This window comes from Enoplosus armatus, chromosome 11, assembly GCF_043641665.1.
Source record: "Enoplosus armatus isolate fEnoArm2 chromosome 11, fEnoArm2.hap1, whole genome shotgun sequence".
In the NCBI taxonomy this organism is placed as follows: Eukaryota; Metazoa; Chordata; class Actinopteri; order Centrarchiformes; family Enoplosidae; genus Enoplosus; species Enoplosus armatus.
In genome coordinates this window covers 7,153,601-7,175,071 of record NC_092190.1, presented here as the reverse complement: position 1 = coordinate 7,175,071, position 21,471 = coordinate 7,153,601, and the positions used below count along the sequence as shown (strand labels likewise).

Genomic DNA, 21,471 nt, shown 5'->3' with positions numbered 1-21,471 from the left:
GTGAGAGGTTTTGGTTTTAAGTTTTGTTGAATGTAGTCCATAATGGAATAAAGTCAGTGCTGCACATCCCTCCATAATAGATGCAGAGTGTTGTAGAACCTAGAAGAGCTCTTGATGGGCTTAGTGGACTTTCAGGGGATTAGCAAAAGATTAAAAATTGCAATGCTGTATGTATTTTTCTATATTTCTTCATCTTTCTTTTTCTTGTTAGACAAATGCAGCTAAGGAGCCAGACGGGGAAGATGAGCAGGTGTGTTGCGAGGCCCTGGAAGTCATGACACTGTGTTTCGCCCTCATGCCCACGGCTCTTGACACACTCAGTAAGGAGAAGGCTTGGCAGACCTTCATCATAGACTTGCTGCTACACTGCCACAGCAAGTAAGTACACCAGGATGCGTTCCAACCAATTGCTGAAGCATAAACGTACCGACCTAAATGGCGGCGACATCCTCATCATCTGTAGCCTTTTATAGTTCTGGCAGAATATCGTGATGGTGATGTTGTCATTTGTGTTAAACAGATCTGTGCGCCAAATGGCCCAGGAGCAGTTTTTCCTGATGGCAACTAGGTGCTGTATGGGCCATCGACCCCTCCTCTTCTTTATCACCCTCCTCTTCACCGTGCTGGGGGTGAGTGGCTATATGCCTTGTGTTCTTAAAGTCCATCATTTTTAATTGCTTACAAGATCCTAACTTCAAATTGTCCGTGTCCAGAGTACAGCCAAGGAGCGAGCCAAACATGCTGGAGACTACTTCACTTTGCTCAGACATCTTTTGAACTATGCCTATAACAGCAACATCAACCTGCCAAATGCTGAGGTGCTGCTTAACAATGAGATCGACTGGCTGAAACGGATTAGGGTAAAACTGCATGTTAATCACATGATCTGTTTTTAATAGGTTAAGTGTTTTAGCCAATGTGTTGTATTACGCCCCCTTAAAAAGCCTGTTGTTTGGCGCTCACAGCTGAGTGTGGGGCAGAGTTGATGGTACACAATATGTTTGCCTTTACTAGGATGAGGTTAAGAGGACAGGGGAGACTGGTGTGGAGGAGACCATCTTGGAGGGCCACCTTGGGGTCACCAAAGAGCTTCTAGCCTTCCAGACGCCAGAGAAGAAGTATTACATCGGCTGCGAGAAAGGAGGAGCAAACCTCATTAAGGTACAACAAGTAGGCCATACCAGAATCAGTTAATATAAAGAGAATGGATGGTTTTCCTTTCTTCTCTTCAGTCTCCTTTCTCATAACATTACTAAGAGGTCTTTTCTCCCTTTCTTCTTGATTAGGAGCTGATTGACGACTTCATCTTCCCAGCATCTAATGTGTACCTGCAGTACATGAAGAGTGGGGAGTTCCCCACGGAGCAGGCCATCCCAGTGTGCAGCACCCCTGCTTCCATCAACGCTGGCTTTGAGCTCCTGGTGGCACTGGCTGTTGGCTGTGTCCGCAACCTCAAGCAAATAGTCGACACCCTGACTGATATGTACTACTTAGGTAGGGAGACACCAGTGTGGCAATTTCATAGATGCATTTCACTGACTATTTATAAATGACATCATGCCTCTCCTTCCAGGCTGCGAGACACTGACGGAGTGGGAGTACTTGCCTCCGGTGGGGCCACGGCCCAACAAAGGCTTTGTAGGTTTGAAGAATGCCGGGGCCACCTGTTATATGAACTCTGTCATTCAGCAGCTGTACATGATCCCTCCAATCCGCAACGGCATCCTGGCCATTGAAGGCACAGGCACTGATGTGGATGATGACATGTCAGGGGATGAGAAGCAGGAGAATGAGGTACAGTGAGAGTTCATGTTGCAATAAAGCCTCCTCATGAACACAATGACATACAGAAGCAAAAGTAAATGAACAACTGTTCATGTGGAGACATGATAGTTATGTTTCATCTGCATGTTTGGCTCCACAGAGTAATGTGGATCCTCGTGATGAGGTGTTCAGCTACCACCATCAGTTTGATGATAAACCCTCCAGTAAGTCAGAGGACAGGAAAGAGTACAACATTGGGGTACTACGTCACCTACAGGTCATTTTTGGACATCTGGCTGCATCCAGACTGCAGTACTATGTCCCTCGGGGATTCTGGAAACAGTTCAGGTATTTTGACTTTTGACTGGATCTGTGTTTTGCCTGTTTTGCAATTGCTGATGTCTAATTGTCTTCTTTCCGTTCTATCCTTTTTAGGTTATGGGGTGAGCCAGTGAACTTGCGGGAGCAGCACGATGCTCTGGAATTTTTCAACTCTTTGGTGGACAGTCTGGATGAAGCTCTGAAAGCCCTGGGCCACCCCGCCATGCTCAGCAAGGTGCTCGGAGGCTCCTTTGCTGATCAGAAGATCTGTCAGGGATGCCCTCACAGGTGAGGGCAGTCCTTTTTCCTGTACTTACTGGAAATATAAACTTCAGACTGCCTTTGGTTCTTGTTATCTAATTAATATTTGTTTGTCTTGTCAGGTATGAGTGTGAGGAGTCGTTCACAACACTCAATGTTGACATCAGAAACCACCAGAACCTGTTGGACTCCATGGAGCAGTATGTTAAAGGAGATCTGCTTGAGGGGGCCAACGCCTACCACTGTGAGAAGTGTAATAAGAAGGTGAGAATGGAGCACCCATCTAGTCGCCAGCCAATGATAGAATGTGTCATAAAGTGCTATGGTAAGATAGAGAAGGCATTAATGGCTGTCCAATGGTGTACTGAAAAGGATCTGTTTTCTTTTTCTCCTGAACTTGTTGGAGTGTTATTAGAAGGGCCAGAGAGGTAACCATTTAATGTTTGATGTCCTTGTCAGGTGGACACAGTGAAACGCCTGCTGATTAAGAAGCTGCCACCTGTCCTGGCCATCCAGCTGAAGCGCTTTGACTATGACTGGGAGAGGGAGTGTGCCATCAAGTTCAATGACTACTTTGAGTTCCCGCGGGAGCTGGACATGGAGCCGTACACAGTAGCTGGTGTGGCCAAGCTAGAGGGCGATGACGTCAACCCGGAGAACCAGGTGATCCAACAGAACGAGCCCTCTGAACCCACACCTCCAGGCAGCTCTAAGTATCGTCTGGTGGGAGTGCTGGTCCACTCAGGCCAGGCCAGTGGCGGACACTACTATTCCTACATAATCCAGAGGAACGGGGGTGATGGCGAGAAGAACCGCTGGTATAAATTTGATGATGGGGATGTGACTGAGTGTAAGATGGATGATGAGGAGGAGATGAAGAACCAGTGCTTTGGAGGGGAATACATGGGCGAGGTGTTTGATCATATGATGAAAAGGATGTCGTACCGGAGGCAGAAGCGCTGGTGGAATGCCTACATCCTATTCTATGAGCGTATGGACTCACTGGACAAGGACAGCGAGCTTGTCAAATACATCTCGGAGTTGACCATCTCCTCCACCAAGCCGCATCAGGTCAAGATGCCTGGTGTCATCGAGTGCAGCGTCCGCAAGCAGAACGTCCAATTCATGCACAACCGAATGCAATACAGCCTGGAATATTTCCAGTTCATTAAGAAACTTCTGACCTGTAACAGTGTCTATTTAAACCCTCCTCCAGGTATGCATCTTTTTTTGTGTGCACTGCTAAATGGGTCTTTAAATGCAAAAGTAATTCAGTGGATCTTGTGTATTATTTTATATTGAGAGATAGAAAAAATGAAATGAGTCTAGGAAACCACTTAACCTCAACTCAAACCATGGGTGGGATGTTTTAGAAGGGCTGTAAAAACACAAAACCGCACACACAAGCTGGCTGTTGAAACAGATGTTGTCCTGGTAAATGATGGTTGTGATCACAATAATGTTTTTTATGAACACAATCTAGTCTTTGCACACGGTGTAGCTGTTTTTGCTTATTTTATTTAACCAGGTAATGCCCATTAAAGTTGAAAACCTTTAGGAATCGATCTCTGGCCAAGATGGCAGATAAATAAAATTGCAGATAAAAACGATACAAGAACAGGCAACAGATACAACAATATTAAGAAGGGTAAAATAATAATAAGAGACAGACCCTTAACCAGATTAGTGTTTACGTCTGTCTTTTTCCACAACATGGGTAAATAAATCAGGGATCGACAATATACCTGATAAGGAATGGTTGGCACTTCAAACGTACAGTTCAACCCTTTCGTGTGCTTGATTGTGAGAGTGACTGTGAATGTGAGTAACACGTCACTCTTCCGGTTATGACTTTGCATTTCCAATAACCCCAGAGCGGGTATCATCATATCTCTACTGTGGATTTCAAAGCTTCTCTCTTAAAGATATAGCAGCTGCCATTATCATTTTTTTATCACTAATCTCTGGCTTGCTTGTCTAAAGAGCTTTTCATTTCAAAATGATGCTAATACACAGCAACCCTGTGGAAAGAACTGGTGGTCAGTAGCGTTTAGCATTGGCTGCCGAGAAATGCACTGCCTCTGTAATGCATTATTAATGGCGCCAGGGCCCCGTAATGTTCCACAGGAAAAATAAATGTTTGAGGGCAGTCGTCAGTGAAGAAGCACTTGATTGGGACAGAATGATTCAGGTCTTGAAGAACATGTAGTGTATGGTGGATAATACGTTTTGTTTGCTGCCTTCTATTAAAATCCTTTTCAGCAGCAGCAAAGTGATTTTTAAAAACAATGTATTGCTGTAAGCTAGATTTTTAGGTAACACATGACCCAGTATGTTAGTTTGAATGTATGATTTGATATTTTAGCGATTGGCCTCACTCAGAGATCAGTGGACATGTTTTTGTAGCATGCTCTGAGCTTTAACGCTGCTGTCTCACATTCTGAGCTGACTACTTCCCAGCTGCTGTGTTATCATCTTCCTTTTCGTGTTTCATCTTAGTTTATGCTGGACGAGACATGACTTTCTGGCATTCAGTATCTTTTACGCCATTATTTATAATATGTATATAAAGTACAGTCAGTCAGCAGTAGGACAGTCGCACATTATTCATTGTGTTGACTCAGTACTCCAGCACATTGGATTTGACATGAAATAATGACTATGGAGTTAAAGAAACAACTGTCAGCTTCAATTTGAGGATGTTTACCTCTGTATAGGAATTATACAAGTTTTGGAAACTACAAATAAAATGGGTTTCAAGACAAATCCAATGTGCTGGAGTACAGAGCCAAAACTAAGGAAAATGTGTCACTGCCTTTAGCAATGCTAATAAGTGACAGGATTTGTGATTGGTAGCAATTCAGTAATTTAATCCAACAATGAGTAAAACTTAGTGTACCTTCATAAATCGTTGTGAGCTTATGTTATTGTACCCGGAAGAGTTTCAATGTTTTGTTAATCCTGGCTCTGTTTTTATCAGGACAAGACCATCTTCTGCCAGAGGCAGAGGAGATTGCTATGATAAGTGCTCAGCTGGCTGCTAGGTTCCTCTTCAGCACAGGTTTCCACACCAAGAAAGTAGTACGGGGTCCTGCCAGTGACTGGTAAGCTCTGTCTGCCTCTGTGTTTTGGGGATTTCTCTGTTTTATCCGTCTCTATAAATATTCTCCTTGTCCTTCCCTCCAGGTATGACGCCCTCTGCATCCTGCTGAGACACAGTAAGAATGTACGCTATTGGTTTGCACACAACGTTCTGTTCGCTTACCCTAACCGGTTCTCGGAGTACCTGCTTGAGTGCCCGAGCGCTGAGGTCCGTGGTGCATTTGCCAAGCTCATCGTCTTCATCGCTCACTTCTCCATGCAAGACGGCCCCTGTCCCTCCCCCACCGCTTCGCCTGGACCCTCTACTCAGGTTGGTGCCAGACTTTAACTGAGCTCTTTGGAAAATGTTCTTTTATTAGGACTTTCTGGAAGATACTTGATTCTTTTTGAGTCACACATTTCCTGGAAGTTACTTTAGGCACTTTGTATCATAAAGCGGTTTCTCATGCTGTTCTTTTGATCGACGTAACCCTGCTGTGGTTTGTCATTTGTTTTCCATGTTTGTGTATCAGGGCTGTGATAACCTCAGTCTAAGTGACCACCTGTTGAGAGCTGTACTCAACCTGCTCAGAAGAGAGGTTTCTGAACACGGCCGTCACCTGCAGCAGTACTTCAACCTCTTTGTCATGTATGCCAACCTTGGTAAGGAGCACACTGCGATCACGCTCCTGTCATGTGCATCTGTTCCTCAGTGAATTGTACAAGCAAGGTTTATGCAAAATATAATTCATAATGTGTTTGGGACTTACAATGCTGCTTCCCTTTCTTTTCCCTCCTCACTATTCCTACCACACACAGGCCTGGCAGAAAAGACCCAGCTGCTGAAGCTGAATGTCCCTGCCACTTTCATGTTGGTCGCTCTGGACGAGGGTCCCGGCCCTCCCATTAAGTACCAGTACGCTGAGCTGGGCAAGCTCTACACTGTGGTCTCCCAGCTGGTCCGATGCTGTGACGTCTCTACACGCATGCAGTCCTCCATCAATGGTGAGGGTTTTATTCGGAGCCAGTAATAAATCATGAAACGGCCTGGGATGGTTCGAGGTGGGGAGAGCTGGAGCCCAATGAGGATTTTCATCCTTGCTCAGGATCTAGTGACTGACAAAGCAGCCACTCTGAGCCTCTTGTCTTGTATTGGCAGAGCTTGGAGCTGAGGGCTTTCAGAGATGATGGATGAAAGAACGTATATATATATTTGCCTCTAATAACTACATGTATTTCAGATTATTTCTTCTTCTCTACCCTCTCCAGGTAACCCTCCTCTCCCTAACCCGTATGGTGACACCAACCTGACAGCCCCAGTGATGCCTGTGCAGCAGCTGGTGGCAGAGATCCTGTTTGTGAGGACCAGCTACGTGAAGAAAATCATCGAGGACTGCAGCAACTCTGAGGAGACGGTGAAGCTGCTTCGCTTCAGCTGCTGGGAGAACCCTCAGTTCTCCTCCACAGTGCTCAGTGAGCTGCTCTGGCAGGTAAATGCTTCTTTAGACCAACAGGACATCCATAGTTCTGTAGGTGGCTTACTTGTATGTGTCCCTAAGACCCTATGTTCAGATTACGTTATGTGTTGTGTGTCTGCAGGTGGCGTACTCCTACACCTATGAGCTGAGGCCTTACCTGGACTTGCTGCTACAGATCCTGCTCATCGAGGACTCCTGGCAGACACACAGGTCAGACCGATGGCTCAGTGTGTAAATTCTGAGTGCTGCATTGTTTCGAATGTGATCAGAGTTTGAAATATCTCCCCATCTGGATGTGTAGGATCCACAACGTGCTAAAGGGCATTCCCGATGACAGAGATGGGCTTTTTGACACCATCCAGCGCTCCAAGAACCACTACCAGAAACGAGCCTACCAGTGCATCAAGTGCATGGTGGCCCTCTTCAGCAACTGCTCTGTGGCTTACCAGATCCTACAGGTACAATTACTGACTCTCCTGTTGTCTCATGGATTACACGTCACGCTACATTACACATACGCCATGAAATCAATATCTGACTTATGACACATAATCCTAGATATAGTTCTCCTTAGTATGTTATGTATGTAGTTACTTTTCCTCGATGAAGAGCATTTATTTTCTGCAATAAAGTTTACTTTATTTGTATTTTCTATACTCACTACACATTTCTTGCATCTCTACCAGCTGCTGTCTCTCCCAAGCACTATCTTAACATACACTCAAGACTCAGTGGTTGAATAAGAACAGATGCTCTCTTTGCTTTCTCCTGTCCGAGCACAGCACTAAAACAGTCAGATGACATGTTAAGAAAGGAAACTGCCTGTCGCATTCATTCATACAACAGTTCAACACTTGGAGCCATATATGCTAATCAGCATGTTCTTGTGTACACAGAGTAATGGTGACCTGAAACGAAAGTGGACGTGGGCAGTGGAGTGGCTCGGGGATGAGCTAGAGAGGAGGCCATACACAGGGAACCCCCAGTACACCTACAACAACTGGTCCCCTCCGGTTCAGAGCAACGAGACCTCCAACGGCTATTTCCTGGAGCGTTCACACAGTGCACGTATGACACTGGCCAAAGCCTGTGAACTTTGTCCCGAGGAGGTAATTGCATTGACATTGTACCTTTCTCACACACACACACACACACATGCACGCTCACTTTTGCCTAATGTCACATTAACATTATCTTCCAGTCTTAGGGATTGTGTTTAGGGAGACAAATCATACCACTATCTAAAGCTATAGGACACTGTATGTAGGTGTACAGAACAGCTGTTCAGAATCACTACAGTTCTGTCTGACTTTTCTGATTAAGTCAAACATCAGTATGGAAGGGGTCTTTCTGTTAAATGCAAATATATGAAATCAAGAAGGCCACGTGAATATTGGAAGTTACCTAAAAACACCACAGTAAAACATATCTTCATGGCCGAGGTTGCTATGAGAACATGTTAACAATGGTGTACAGTGTTGAAGGTAACAGAAAACTCCCCCAGAAATACTGTATGACTGAGCCAGATGAGCTTTAACAACCTGATGTGTACCACATCACTTCAACACAACAACCCACTGAATGGCAAAACATGACCAGCTTTTAACTGGTTTATATACAACACTGTTCAAAAGTTTGGAATCATCTGCTACAAAAGCTCGATTCAGTACAGTCAGAGATGGCTGAGAGGATATATTTTTGAATGGTCTTTCGTTTTGCGTTTAGGTCATAGAAAGTCCTATTTACAGATATATGGGTTTTTGTATGAAGGGTTTGCAAATAAAACATGTTTTTTACATGCAAACAAAACACTGTACAATGGTTCAACCTGACTGACAACTGAAAGGGCAGAAAGAGACAAAGATACTGCAGTTAAGTCAGAATGTAAGAAGTCATTGGTAAAACAAATGGGAAGCTTAGCATCAAAATCTGTGCAGATTTAAATTGGAACAGGTTCCTGTTTAAGTGTCAAGTGCGCAATAATGCCTCTAACGAGCTGGAATTAACAGGCATGTTTCTTTTAGCAAAGCTACTCTTAAAACTTCAAAATAGAAATAGAAGGTTAGGTGAGGCTTAGCACTATTGGGATTAGATCACAGTGTATCAGATGAACATACTATAGACTGATAAATCAAAGTTTAAACCTATTCAATCTGACCACTGAGTAGACTGCAGAGGGCCCAAAGAAGAAGTTGTAATCCAATAATAACAGTATTCACCCCTGTTATGCAACACTGTGGGGACATCAACTAAATGGAAGTTTTAATCATGTAATTATTCTTCTTTTGGGGCCTAAACTATTTCAAATGTAAATAATACATTTGTTGTCTGAATTATACTGTTTTTATCTGTGTTAAAATAGCCATTATTGACATCAATAACAAAAACATCAATATGTAACTAACAGGTGATTCCAAACATTTGAACGATTGTGTATGTAATAGCACTGAAGGGATTAACGAGTAACGAGTACTAGGCTGACTAGAATATTTATTTTCAATAATTTATCGGGTTCTCTATCTGATGTCATTATAAATTGAATGTTTCAGTTTTGTGGCTATGTGGCTTTGATAGAATAAATGATTTTATAGACCAAATTTTTAAATAGACTTTGAATGACTAATTGGAGCCATTAATTTAGTGTTTCCAACAAGCCATTAAATGTAAATGTCGTCCCTAAGTTACAGCTATGATATGTTTACTATGCTGAATATGTTTTGTATTGATTCATGGCTGCAGTTCACAATGCATACAACTATATCATTTTTTTTGTTCTCACTTAAAATAAGTTACTTGTATTTTTATGTTGACAAATCCAGTCAAATGACACACTTCTCCTGTAATATTCCATACACAGCTCAAGTGTACTCAGGGAAGCCCAGGGAAGGTCAGTATTCCAGGCACCACAACATAAAGGAAGGAAATGAAACAAAATTTTATTAAATCAAATAAGCAGAGAAACAGTGAACAGCCAATTTATAGACCTCAACACAGTTAACACTTGTTTAGTTAGGACTGCACATATTTGAGTTTCTTGTAGCTTAGTCATCAGTGGCAGAGGCTAGAAACATGTTGAGTCCCCTTAGTTTGTCCCATTTTGTCAACTTTTTGGACTCTTTTATTTATGTGATACACATATTATATAAATAATAAGCACAGGAGATTAGAGTAGGCTATATTTACTGCCAGAATGATTTATAGAGTAAATGAATTATCACTTTGAGTTGTCAACAGTTTTATTTCCAGTATATAACCCCTTGAGATGTGTATTATTGTTTTTGTTTTTTTATCTTGTATATGTAGAAAGTATGTACGTGTTCATGCTGTGTTAGTAAGACAGATTGTGGCCATAGATACATGACAAAGTAAATCAAACTGCCATCCTCCATCCTGTTGTCTGTAGTAAAAAAAAAAAGGTAGCCAGGCTGCCTGTGAGACGCCATACAGTGTAACTGGCGTAAGAGCTCATGTTATGCAGCTGCACACAGTGAACAGATCTTTGTTCTCTCGCTGTCCTGTTGCCCAGTCAGTCCCAGTGATTTGCCAAAGCAACATCACTGACATAGCCAGTCTTCCATCGCAGTCTAGTGCTCTTTTAGCCAGTTTTTTTGCTTCCTCTCCAACTCAAACTGTGATGCTGCCAGCCACCTGCATCTGATTCAAAACTCTGAGCCTCATCTATACTTCAGTATGCAGTCGTAGTTACAGTATTTACACTGTAAGACCAGGACATAATGCTATTGTAGCCAATATACTGTGTATTTATAGGCTTTTGTCATTTTGGTAGTTAACTGTAAACATTTGATACTATGTACCTGCAAACATACTTTCAAAATGTAATATTCTCACCTGTTAGTTGGGAGAACCACATAATTTGACAAAACAACCTCTAACGTAACTTCTAATTATTTTTTATTTGCATCAAATCAGATGTAGTTTAAACTCTTGTAGGCAGCAAAGGTTTTGATATTCCATCTGTAGTTTAAATGATAGATAATAGGTAGAGAAAGAGACAACAAGGATGGTTTTTGTGATGGCATTTATTAGTACAGATTTGTGTTAATAGCCTGACAGGTTCTGTTGTTTTCCCACTTTATATCATGTTGAAATATGTTCACTTGCACACGTCAAACAGAAATGTAATTTACTGTCACATAGTTCTATGATTAAGAACTGTTAAACGATGAGGCTGGCGTTACTTCATGTTTTTCTTACCGTCAACAAATGGCTTAAGAAAAATAAAAATTATCAGCAGCCTTCGTCTTTGAAAGTGGCCCACTGAAATGACCTCAACAGTAGAGAGGTTCATGTGCACCTTCTGTTAGCTGTTTTTCTACAGAACTACCAGCAGCTCTGGTGCTGAGAGGATGCTCTCAGGTGTAGAATCCTCCCACACATATAATCAGATTTCACTTAAACCTCATTTACTTGATAATGTAACACAGCTGGAAGTTTGACTTCCCCACACAGCCAGAAGCTTAACATTATACCCACTGCTTTGTTCAAATAAGGTAGCAAATCCTGCTGTTTGTATTTATATATAGTATAGAAGATTTTATTTTGAAAGTTGAAATTAATGTGCGATAACATTTATCTCATGTCTGCTAGGAGCCAGATGAACAGGAAGCACCTGACGATCAAGACTCCTCTCCACCCGAGGACACCTCTCTGTACCCACATTCTCCTGGAACTACCCAGTTTCAGCAGGTAGTGTCTAGAGGTCCCGCTTGATTCACATCCTCATGACAGTGACGCGTCAAAGACCATCTGGTTTCTTTCATGCTTCTGGGATTTCAGATTGTCGTATTTTACCATTATTTATCGCAGAGAGTATGAACAAGGAAGTGGCGTCAATTCTTGTAGCCAGTCTCGCATTAGCCATGAGTAATACCAGTAACCACGGCAACAAATTTTTTTGTTTTTTTTTACTCAAGCATCCCAAGTGTTATTTCACGCTCGAGTGCTCGCACAACCAGAAGCGTAAGTTTATAGTCAGTTTTCTTGATAAATGCGCTACTTTTTGTTCAGTTTTTTTTTTTTTTAATGTCTGGTTTATTTTATTTATATTCATGCTCACATTCTTTCATCACATGTTTAAACAGTAACAGATGTTTACATCCAGTCTCATAAAACAAAGTGTGGCATAAGGAGGAAAAGACAAAATGGATAACTATCACATTACACACACTAATGGAGTTTTGGAAATAAAACCAAAATAGTTTCCACATCTTATAAAAGTCTTTCAGCCTTGAGTGTAGTGCTGCTGTTTGAGTTTGAGATGCATTGTTTTTCTTCCATTTGAGGAGAATCAAGTAATGTAGAAAAGACTTCTGCTAGCTGTGATCTTTAAGTCCTTGGAGACCACCCAGAATATGGCCGCTGAAGGATTAGGATCATTAAGAGAAGAGGCTGGAAATATTCTTTCTTTTTGTTATCGTCAACAAATCCTGTTTAAAAGACCAAAGTAAACAATGCATCAGTTTGTCTCTCATGTTCATGATAATGGAGGAACATGACAGCTAGTGCAATGATGTTTGTGTTTTTATTTGGACAACAAATAACGGGAATAAGACATATCAGGCTTTTGATACACAGACAATACTTGTTAGTAGGATCGGTTCATTGTTGGTGGTCTTTTCATGGGATTTGTCAACAAAACAAATGTATTACCGGACTTATCCTGATGAGAGGACGTTTAGAAACCGCATCCAGAAATCTTCCAGCCTTGGACAAACCCAAAACGTGGGTGCTCGGATGAATTCATTTCTTAAATAAAAAGTTAAACAATTTCATTTACAGCCCACTGATTCTGTCCACTTTCTCCTCCTGAACAGAACAACCACCCCCATGGGCAGCCGTACACCGGGCCTGCTGCTCAGCACATGAACAACCCCCAACGTCCTGGTCCTGCCTCTGCCCCGACTCCAGGCCCCACCCAGACCCCCGCCCCAGGCACCGGTCCCACTCCCGGCCCAAGCCCGCGAGCACAAGAGAACTGGGAGAGCACCGAGGAGGTCGCCCCCGCCCCTGCCCCTGGCCCCGGCCCCAGCCCCGGTCCCGGCCCCGGCCCTGGCCCCGGTCCCGGCCCCGGCCCCGGCCCCGCCTCTACCCCAGCACCTGCCCCACCTAAGGAGTAACATCCCCTCCCCCTCTGCTGTGCCTCGAGCCTCCATCGTCCCGCTCTCCTTCCTCTCATCCTTCGGTCAACAGAGCTCCTCGTCGGGCCTCGCTCTCTCTCGCTCTCTCTCTCTCTCTCTCTCTCTCTCTCTGGCCCCAGGGCAGGGCAGAGCCGGGCCTCCCATCCCCTCTCCAGGCCACTTCTCTCCCCCGTCAGCCTGTGAGAGGTGCTCTTCCCTGGCCTGGGGCTGCCTGACCGTGTGACAGGGGCCTGCTGGCGGCTGCAGAGGCGAGGGAGTGGACAAGAGTTCTAATAAAGAAAAACAAATTTACCCAGAACCGACGATGCTGATGCGCTTGTCTACACGACGAAAAAGGTGTACATAGTATGTTAATGTTTTTGACTGTTCAGATCCCCCAGTAGCATAACTCTGTGTGGTTTGCTGTTGGGAGATGTTGCAGATATTATGAAAAACAAAAATGGATATTATAAATACGAAAAATGCCCAAAAAAAACTGTAAGAAGACAACAACAACTCTTTGTTTTATCACCCATGCTCAGCAGTAAAGTTTGTTCTACCATCGGGACGGTTACTGGTCATTCAACTGTAGAAGGACGCATTGTTATTATCATAATTATATTATTATTCTTAAGCTCCTTGGCAACCTTATGACCGATGCCAAATCAACTCACGAGCTGTGGTTGGTTTTAGTGTGAGGTATGGAATGGTTGGGTGGACTTTTACGGTGTTTGGTTGATGTGAAAAAGCAGTGATGCAACATTGTTCTGAAACTCATTGCCTTTCTTTTTTTTTTCTTTCTTTTTCTTTTTTTTTTTGTTTGTTTGTTCTGGTAATTAATTCAATCCTTTTTCGAAGCTCTAGTTAATATGCTGTAACATTTAGCATGGCTTCTCACCAGAATAGTGTAGCCCAAGGGAAGACTTGTGATCATAACAAAACCTAAAGCTGTTCTTAATCCACATCTCCAGAGGGGTGTTGTTACCCTTTAGGTTTTTTTGTTTTTGCTCCTTTTTCTACTCATCTACCCTATCTACAAATGAGGGCGATATTTTGAACCAATGTATGAATAAGTGGCTTTTCAATTGCACATTATAATCCTCCAACTTCACATTTGGCAGTCAGTTTTGGTGGGTTAGACAGCTTAGCTTTCATCTTTAGGAATTCTGAAAAATGAAACACATATGCAACAGAATCGCTGCACTGGGCTGTCTGGTGTATAATGGACTGTGTGGTTTGCTTCTGTCTCTTCAATAGAGCCTAGTTGTAGACAGACTTGTTGCCCATCGGCTTCCTTTCTGCCACGGAGCCGGTCAGGTTTGGCGTCTGGCTGTGGTTCGGGATGAAGTACCTGATCCCGAGCTGCAGCGAGACCCTCCACCCTGTCGTTCCGCGGAGAACAGGTTCCACAGCAGGGTTGTACCGTAAGAATAGCGGCTGGTTAGTCATGTTGCAACTTGAGCTAATTCTGTAGGAGTAAAAGGTAAACATCAGTAAATACTGTATTTAATTGGTAACTTGAATGCATGTATTTTTTGAATTTTCTTTTTTTTTTTTTGTCTAAAAACATACCAAATACTCCTGCAAATGAAAATATTCTGCCCATCGTATTATATTTAAATATTTTGCTCTTATTTTATAGAATTTATTTTGTTGTATTTCACTAAAAATAGAATTTGATTTAAGAGGAACATTTTTGTCCTTGTGTTATTTTTAAAGAAGATATTGACTGTACAGAGTTCTGCGCCCTGTTTTTTGCCGACTTTTGTTTTGGCCATGGTGTGACGTTGAATTCTGGAGCTACAGTCGCGATGTGGACTTTCACTTTGTGAGGTTTTTTGTGCACAGAAATATAACAAAAAAAGCATTGCGCCCTTAGCAAATAAAGAACATGGAATCTTGCCTGTGTCTCATTTCTACTTGTGGACAATAAACATCTGCTGAGGTTCACCGGCTTCCAATTATCAACACGTCAGCGAGTTAGAGTTTTTCTTACAAAAGGCATTCATTCACATCTGCTGGAAGAGTTTAAAGTGCTGATTTGTTTTGTACCGAGTTGTGAAGTTGTAACGAGTGTGTTGATTCTGCATCAGTGAAGACGGTGAGGACACACAGGTCACTGTTACTGGGACATTTTTGGTCATATGACTCGTTTGAGATTCTCTCTTAAAGGGGCAGTCCACCAAATTTTGGAACATCAAGGTCAGTCTACTACTACTACTACTACGACAGCAGTTTTACACTAATTAGCAGTACTCAGATATTTTACTTAAGTAAAAGTCCTGCATTTATATTTTATTTAAGTATAAGTACAAAAGTATTAGCATCGAACCATACTTAAAAGTACCAAAAGTAAAAGTACTCATTATGCTCATTTCAAAATACTGTACATTGTTATTGGGTTATGATTGTTCATGCATGAATGTGTACAGTACTTTAATATTGCAGCTGGGAAATGTGAGGCTTATGAAGTACTTTATATACTGCTGGGTAGCTTGTGAATTTCCCGGAGGATCAATAATGTCTTATTTATTGGTTTGCTTATATTTTCTATCTGAATCTGGAAAGTTATCAAATGTAGTGGATTAGAAAGTATATTTTATATTAGAAGCATAATATAGTAGAAAATGGAAATATGTGAGTAAAGAACAAGTACTCCAAAATTGTACTTAGTTACTTTCCACCTCTGTTTATTAAGTACACCTAGCTAAAACTAATGCAGTACAATACAACAGCCCTGCAATAAATCTGATGTAGGATGCAGTTTGTGCTGCTGTTGGATTGTTAGGCTGTCCTCACTGATTGAATGGGGTGGACAAAATAATAAAAATGTTTTTGTAGTATAAATACTGGATACTTGAACATTCATGTCTCATCTCATGTCAACTCCATCAAACGAAAACAGTCCAAGAGAAAATCACTCGTTGGTTTAAGTGTTCACACAAAGGCCACAATCTGTGAGTGGGTCACAAGAACACATCTAATATTAAGAAATAGATCCAGCATTGCATGTGAAGGCTTAAATAACTGAACCTTTGTTCAAACTGTCCTGGTAGATGAGCTCCCTCTGGTGGACATACACCCAGTCACCAGTTTATTAGGTACATCTAGCTAAAACTACAATGTAGTCTGAAATTCTTGCCCTGAATCCTGCTTTCAGGAGGTTTATAATGTGTTGATTCAACTTCGTGGTCATTTTGGGGTCTTTAATTTGCGGTTTTCTGATATTAAGTAGATAAAATATTGGAAACATCTTTCAGAATAACAATTTAACAACACAAACCACAGCAGCCACACTGACCATGACAATGAATCAACACCAAAAACAAAGGACATAAGATCAGTTGCAAGTCTGGTCAGCCTGCAGCAGCCCTCTCAGCTAGATGTACCAAATAAATTAGCCTCAGAATAAAAGACAAACGCTGGAATAGTGGAATAGTTATTAATAGTTAATAACTGTAGTACTTAGGATAGTCATTGTCTTTAAATTAACTGATCAGCAATGTCAAATCACCAGCTATAATTTTAAAATGTTAAATATCTTTAAAAAGCAAAGTGTCCCAGTAAGCCATGACTGTGAGACAGTAAGCCAGCAATATCAGTATCCTGAAACTGAAGCAGCAAAATGGATTTCAGCCATCATTTATTTTATTTATACATTTTATTGTCCTACTTATAGCCTATTGTTTATGCATTTATCATCTACCTCGTCATTTTCTCACCACAATATCAATTTTAAACATCAGTTGCACATTTTACCCTTTTTGTGTATTTGGACACAGAAATTAAGCGAGAGCACAGATTCTTTCGGAACATGTTTTTATTATCAAGACAGTCAGATTTAGTTCTCCTTCTCCTGCACGGTCTTTGTTCCGCGCAGTCTGCCTGTACGTCGGGCAGCAATAAGACCGACCTTGCGACCAGCGGGTGCATCCCTCCTGATTGTTGAGGGTTTGCCAATATGCTGATGGTTACCACCACCGAAGGGATGCTCAACGGGCTGCAGGGAGAGAGAAAAGAAGGGACGTCAGTCTTCAGTTACATTTGTTATTGTGGTTGCATCCTCACGTCGAGACAAGGAACAAAACCCCAGCCTCCAGCTTCCTCCTCTCCCTTTCACTAATGTGCTGTTTCAGGGTCATGCATGAACTTGCATTAAAAGACAGCATCTAACCTGATAAATTCTTTGCCTTCTTGCAAAAAACAAGCACCTTTTAACCTCTCTCTCTCTCTTAGCTCCAGGAATTCAGGACCAACAAGCTCCCATTTCTGGAGCCGTGATCATTATATTTTCAAGACGTTACGATCACAAAGTGCTTCACATTGAGATAAATTTGGTCTTTCTTAATGTGAGGGATTTTCTAAAATGTAGACTCTGAGAGGGGCTGAACCAACAGATCCGATTAGGAAAATGTTAAGTGGTCTCAAAAATGCTATAAGATTCAAGACCAAATCCTCATGTAAGCGCCAACTTGGACACAGTTATCAATCTATATTTTATAAAGGCGAGCAATCTCACCCACCGCTGAACCACCTCACACATCTAACGTGTACAATGTCAAAATTGTAGAAGGCAGAATTTACCAGACTTTGTTGAGGTTTCTCCTTTTAACACATTGACCTGCTACATTAGACAGTTAAATATTTAAGCCTCATTATTAAACCTTTCTCCAGATTCTCAAAACATGACCTACAAGTAATGCTGTTTGATGAGACAAACAAAACAAGAAGTATCAATATCAATTCACAATATAATAGATTCTATTTGCTGATACATTATAGCACAAATGGACTCATACGGGCATTTAATAAATTAAACATCTGTCCCCGTCTCTCTCACTGTCTGCTGTTCCTCGTCCACAATTATCAACTCATATTATCACAGTTTTACATGGTTAGCATCATAGATAACATAGCTGCAGTATGTTCATGTTCACTTACGTTCATAGCCACACCACGGACACGTGGCCAGCAGTTCCTCTTGGCCTTGTACTTGTGGTAGGCACGACCAGCCTTCAGGATGGGCTTGTCAATACGACCACCGCCAGCAACCACACCTTTAACACACAGGGCAGAGCTGGTCAGTGATACATTGTTCAGCTCAAACAGTAAATAAACAGACAACGTTAGTTTCCAAAGTAAGGGTCCTTACCGACAACAGCTCTGTTGGCAGAGGAGATGACCTTCTTGGAGCCAGAGGGCAGCTTGACTCTGGACTTCCTGGTCTCAGGGTTGTGGGAGATGACTGTGGCGTAGTTTCCTGAAGCACGGGCCAGCTTGCCTCTGTCACCAGGCTTCTCCTCCAGGCAGCAGATGATGGTTCCTTCAGGCATCGTGCCAACGGGCAGGACATTGCCAATGTTCAGCTGAGCTGTGGGATAAAACATAGTAAGGGCACGAGCTCCACACTGACACATCACACACTTCCATCCAGCAATGGGAGCTCTAATTTCACCCAATTACGAGCACTGCATTTCAAAGAACAACCTGCTTTGTTAACATCGGACACATTTCACTACATTTGATGCCACTTCTTGCAGGCTGGCAAATCTGAAATTAGGCCCAGTGTGAACGTAAGTGCAATACAAAGTTTTAAGGGAGTGTTAATGCACACAAAGCCAACAGAAAAATGACAAAATGCATCTAATCCAGCTCAAAATGTTTCAACTTCTACAAGTCCAGGAATAATAAAAGGAAACACTACAGCTGAAATAGCCACATTGGTCATTTGTTAATCATATTTTACAGTTAAGAACTAAGCTATTCCTTTCATACAGGCATCTCATTACTTGGCATGTATCAACACAGACCTACACTTCTAAGGCTAAAAGCCATGATTTATACTTGAGAATGAAGAAATGTTACACATCATCTATGGGTAGAGGCAGAACAACAAGACTACAGTCAAAACAGTAATGCTCATGTCTACTTTTAGCCTCTTACCCTTCTTGCCGCAGTAGATGAACTGTCCAGTGTGGATGCCCTCAGCAGCGATGAAGAGCTCTGTCCTCTTCTTGAAGCGGTATGGGTCACGGAAGGCCACTTTGGCCAGGGGAGCACCACGGCCGGGGTCATGGATAATATCCTGAGAGAGTAGACCACCAAGAGAAAAACAAAATCAGTGTCCACTCACCTACAACCAGCATGGCTTTGACCTGCTCCTAAAAACACAGTGCTAAGAGTCCCAACAATTACCTTTACGATCCCCTTGATGTAACCATGGCGTTCAGCGAAGTCAATGTGTCGGAGTTTAGCAGCACCTTTCCTGTGCTTGACGTGGGCTTTGAACACGGAGCCCGCACCTTTTCTCTGTCCCCTGATCACACGTCCCATCGTGTACTGAAACAGACCACAAGTTAGCGTTATTTACCAGCTTGACATGTGAATGCAAACTTTGAGGCTAATGCTAAGTGATTGACTTTTCTTTTTAACTTATTCCACTTCTTGGGTGAAGGTAAGTTAAACAGCCATGTTAGGAGCTGACTATTAATCTCACGTTCTTCACAAAATCTTAAAGTTGTAAGCTACCGTTAACCTAGCCTTGCAAGCTAGCCACCGTAACTTGCTGTATGTTAATGTAACGGTACGGTTAGACAAAAGTCACGGAACAACTTGCTGTCAACTTTGACAGTTATGTACAAACTAAATTATCTGTAGCTTATTTGAACGTCTCACATCAGGCACAGATTAGTCTCGTCTGTAACGGCTACCGGCCTTTTAGCCGTTACACACCGCTGTTACAGCGCCATGTCATCACTGAGCTACACAGAACCATAAAAAGGCTTAAAAAGAGACATCTCCCGTTAAAATACCCAGTAGATCTTATTCTTATATATTTGCCGCACATTTAGAACTGTTGGTTTAAAGAGGATGAACTAATAAAAGCATGATTTAAATCAGATTTAAAGAAGGGAATCAGACATCCGCTGTCCTACCTAAACTCCGTTGACGGAAAGAGGAAGTGGAAGGGAAAAGCGGAGGTTTTCTTCCGGAGAAATCACAGAGGGGCATGATGGGAAATGGAGGCAGATAAACGGTATTCCGGGTCCGTGTGGGAAGTATAACCATAACCAGTGTTGGAATCTTGAATTCAAATTTTTATTTGAGTATGAGTATATATGTATAATCAGGAAATGCACTTAAAGTATAAAAAAGTATTAAAATTAAAAATACTCAATCCAGAAAAAGGTCCCCTGAGACTGATATACTATTATATATCATATCATTTGATTATTATTACTCATGCTTTAATGTAAAAGCAGGATTTTACTGTTGGTTGAGGTGAAGCTCGTTTTACAAAATAACATAGAAAAATGTGTGCAGAATATACACGACAAGAGACAAATCAATGTTTGCTCCAGCTCCTGGCACCAGAGGGAGACATTTTACCATCAAAGAGGGAAAAGGGACATAACATCTTGTAATTCCCGAAGCAATACTCTCCCATTTTACCAGAAATTATATTGCATTAAGAATCATAATGGAGGATAAGAATTTATTTCTGTTGAATACTTAATAAGTAATTTTGTATCCATAAATGTAAATGTATTAAGACACAACCCATGTTGGTGTTTTTTATGAAAGAACTAGCACTGTACTGCAAATCACTGAAGTATATGAAAAAGAAAACAGCAAAGAAACTACTGAACATGATTGATGCCTTAGAATTATTAGAAGAGACCTTTTTGCTATTTATTATTATTATTATTATTAGTAGTAGTAGTAGTAGTATTTTGTCTTTTATTAGGTTATAGCTCTATTTACATTGTGTGCTTCGTTTTCTAAAGAGCCTACTACTGATGATGTATCACTTGCTATATTGTTGTACAATTTCTATTTCAACAAAAAAAACAAACGTGTACATCCAATGTATACATCCAAAATGATTTATGTTGGAGAAGCTCTTTTCTCCATATAACCACCCCTAGGAGGCATTATACACAAGAGAACCAGGACCATAAGGAAACAGGTGCTGTCCTGGTTCTCTTGTGTACCATGTCTCAGTCTCCAGCAGGTCAGCAGGTGCTCCCATCATGGTTCTGACTCTAGGGGGAGGCCTTGCTTTAGTTTTCACTGCATATAATGAGAGTTTAAGTTGGGTTCAAGCGGCAGCCCTCCTCTCTGACTCTTTTGATGTCATTTCAAATTTGTTATCTTTTAACATCTATTTTTGGGTTGTCAGTAGATTACACAGTGGAAACATAATGTGGTAAGTGTGACTAAAAGTCTACAACTACAACTCTGACTGTGAGGCTGTACTTAGACACACTGGTGCTTTGAGCTAAATGTCCTAAAATTGACCAATAATTTGCTACTAATCTATTGACATTCCCATCAGCCTCAGCTGCACTTTGTGTCAGGTGCTAATTAGATAATATCAGCATGCTAACATGCTAAACTAAGATGGTGAACATGGCAAACATTATACC

At 41.7% G+C, this 21,471-nt stretch overlaps 2 protein-coding genes across 6 annotated transcripts in view; one reads left to right on the top strand and one right to left on the bottom strand.

Moving 5' to 3' along the window:
- usp9 (ubiquitin specific peptidase 9) overlaps positions 1-14,944 on the top strand; it is a 33,871-nt gene extending 18,927 nt beyond the window's left edge. For 2 of the 5 annotated variants that reach the window (XM_070914138.1, XM_070914137.1), the window contains exons 26-46: positions 212-378; positions 521-629; positions 714-860; positions 1,015-1,161; positions 1,287-1,494; positions 1,574-1,794; positions 1,925-2,112; positions 2,200-2,373; positions 2,469-2,610; positions 2,806-3,562; positions 5,327-5,450; positions 5,533-5,758; positions 5,961-6,090; positions 6,247-6,432; positions 6,697-6,917; positions 7,027-7,115; positions 7,207-7,363; positions 7,802-8,014; positions 11,514-11,612; positions 12,740-12,803; positions 12,858-14,944. In XM_070914138.1, the coding sequence (XP_070770239.1) occupies positions 212-378; positions 521-629; positions 714-860; positions 1,015-1,161; positions 1,287-1,494; positions 1,574-1,794; positions 1,925-2,112; positions 2,200-2,373; positions 2,469-2,610; positions 2,806-3,562; positions 5,327-5,450; positions 5,533-5,758; positions 5,961-6,090; positions 6,247-6,432; positions 6,697-6,917; positions 7,027-7,115; positions 7,207-7,363; positions 7,802-8,014; positions 11,514-11,612; positions 12,740-12,803; positions 12,858-13,042 (3,954 nt within the window). In that variant the 3' untranslated portion in view covers positions 13,043-14,944. Of the gene's footprint in view, positions 1-211; positions 379-520; positions 630-713; positions 861-1,014; positions 1,162-1,286; positions 1,495-1,573; positions 1,795-1,924; positions 2,113-2,199; positions 2,374-2,468; positions 2,611-2,805; positions 3,563-5,326; positions 5,451-5,532; positions 5,759-5,960; positions 6,091-6,246; positions 6,433-6,696; positions 6,918-7,026; positions 7,116-7,206; positions 7,364-7,801; positions 8,015-9,762; positions 9,793-11,513; positions 11,613-12,739 lie in introns of all 5 variants that reach the window. The other 3 variants (XM_070914139.1, XM_070914134.1, XM_070914135.1) reach the window with 3 other exon arrangements.
- Positions 14,945-16,844: 1,900 nt separating this feature from the next.
- Positions 16,845-20,005, bottom strand: rpl8 (ribosomal protein L8). Its single transcript, XM_070914350.1, has 6 exons — positions 19,978-20,005; positions 19,238-19,381; positions 18,986-19,127; positions 18,195-18,413; positions 17,984-18,099; positions 16,845-17,042 (listed from the first exon to the last, which is right to left on the bottom strand). The coding sequence occupies exons 2-6, from the start codon at positions 19,373-19,375 to the stop codon at positions 16,884-16,886; spliced, it is 774 nt and encodes a 257-aa protein (XP_070770451.1). The 5' UTR covers positions 19,376-19,381; positions 19,978-20,005; the 3' UTR covers positions 16,845-16,883.
- Between the last annotated feature and the right edge of the window lie 1,466 nt (positions 20,006-21,471).

Bases quoted from the DNA above. Each gene is read 5' to 3' on its own strand.
- rpl8 (XM_070914350.1), bottom strand. From the start codon at position 19,375: ATGGGACGTGTGATCAGGGGACAGAGAAAAGGTGCGGGCTCCGTGTTC. The intron at 19,128-19,237 runs GTAATTGTTGGG...CTACTCTCTCAG, and splicing joins ACATCAAGGGGATCGTAAAG to GATATTATCCATGACCCCGG. The intron at 17,043-17,983 runs GTAAGTGAACAT...CTCTCCCTGCAG, and splicing joins TCCGTGGTGTGGCTATGAAC to CCCGTTGAGCATCCCTTCGG.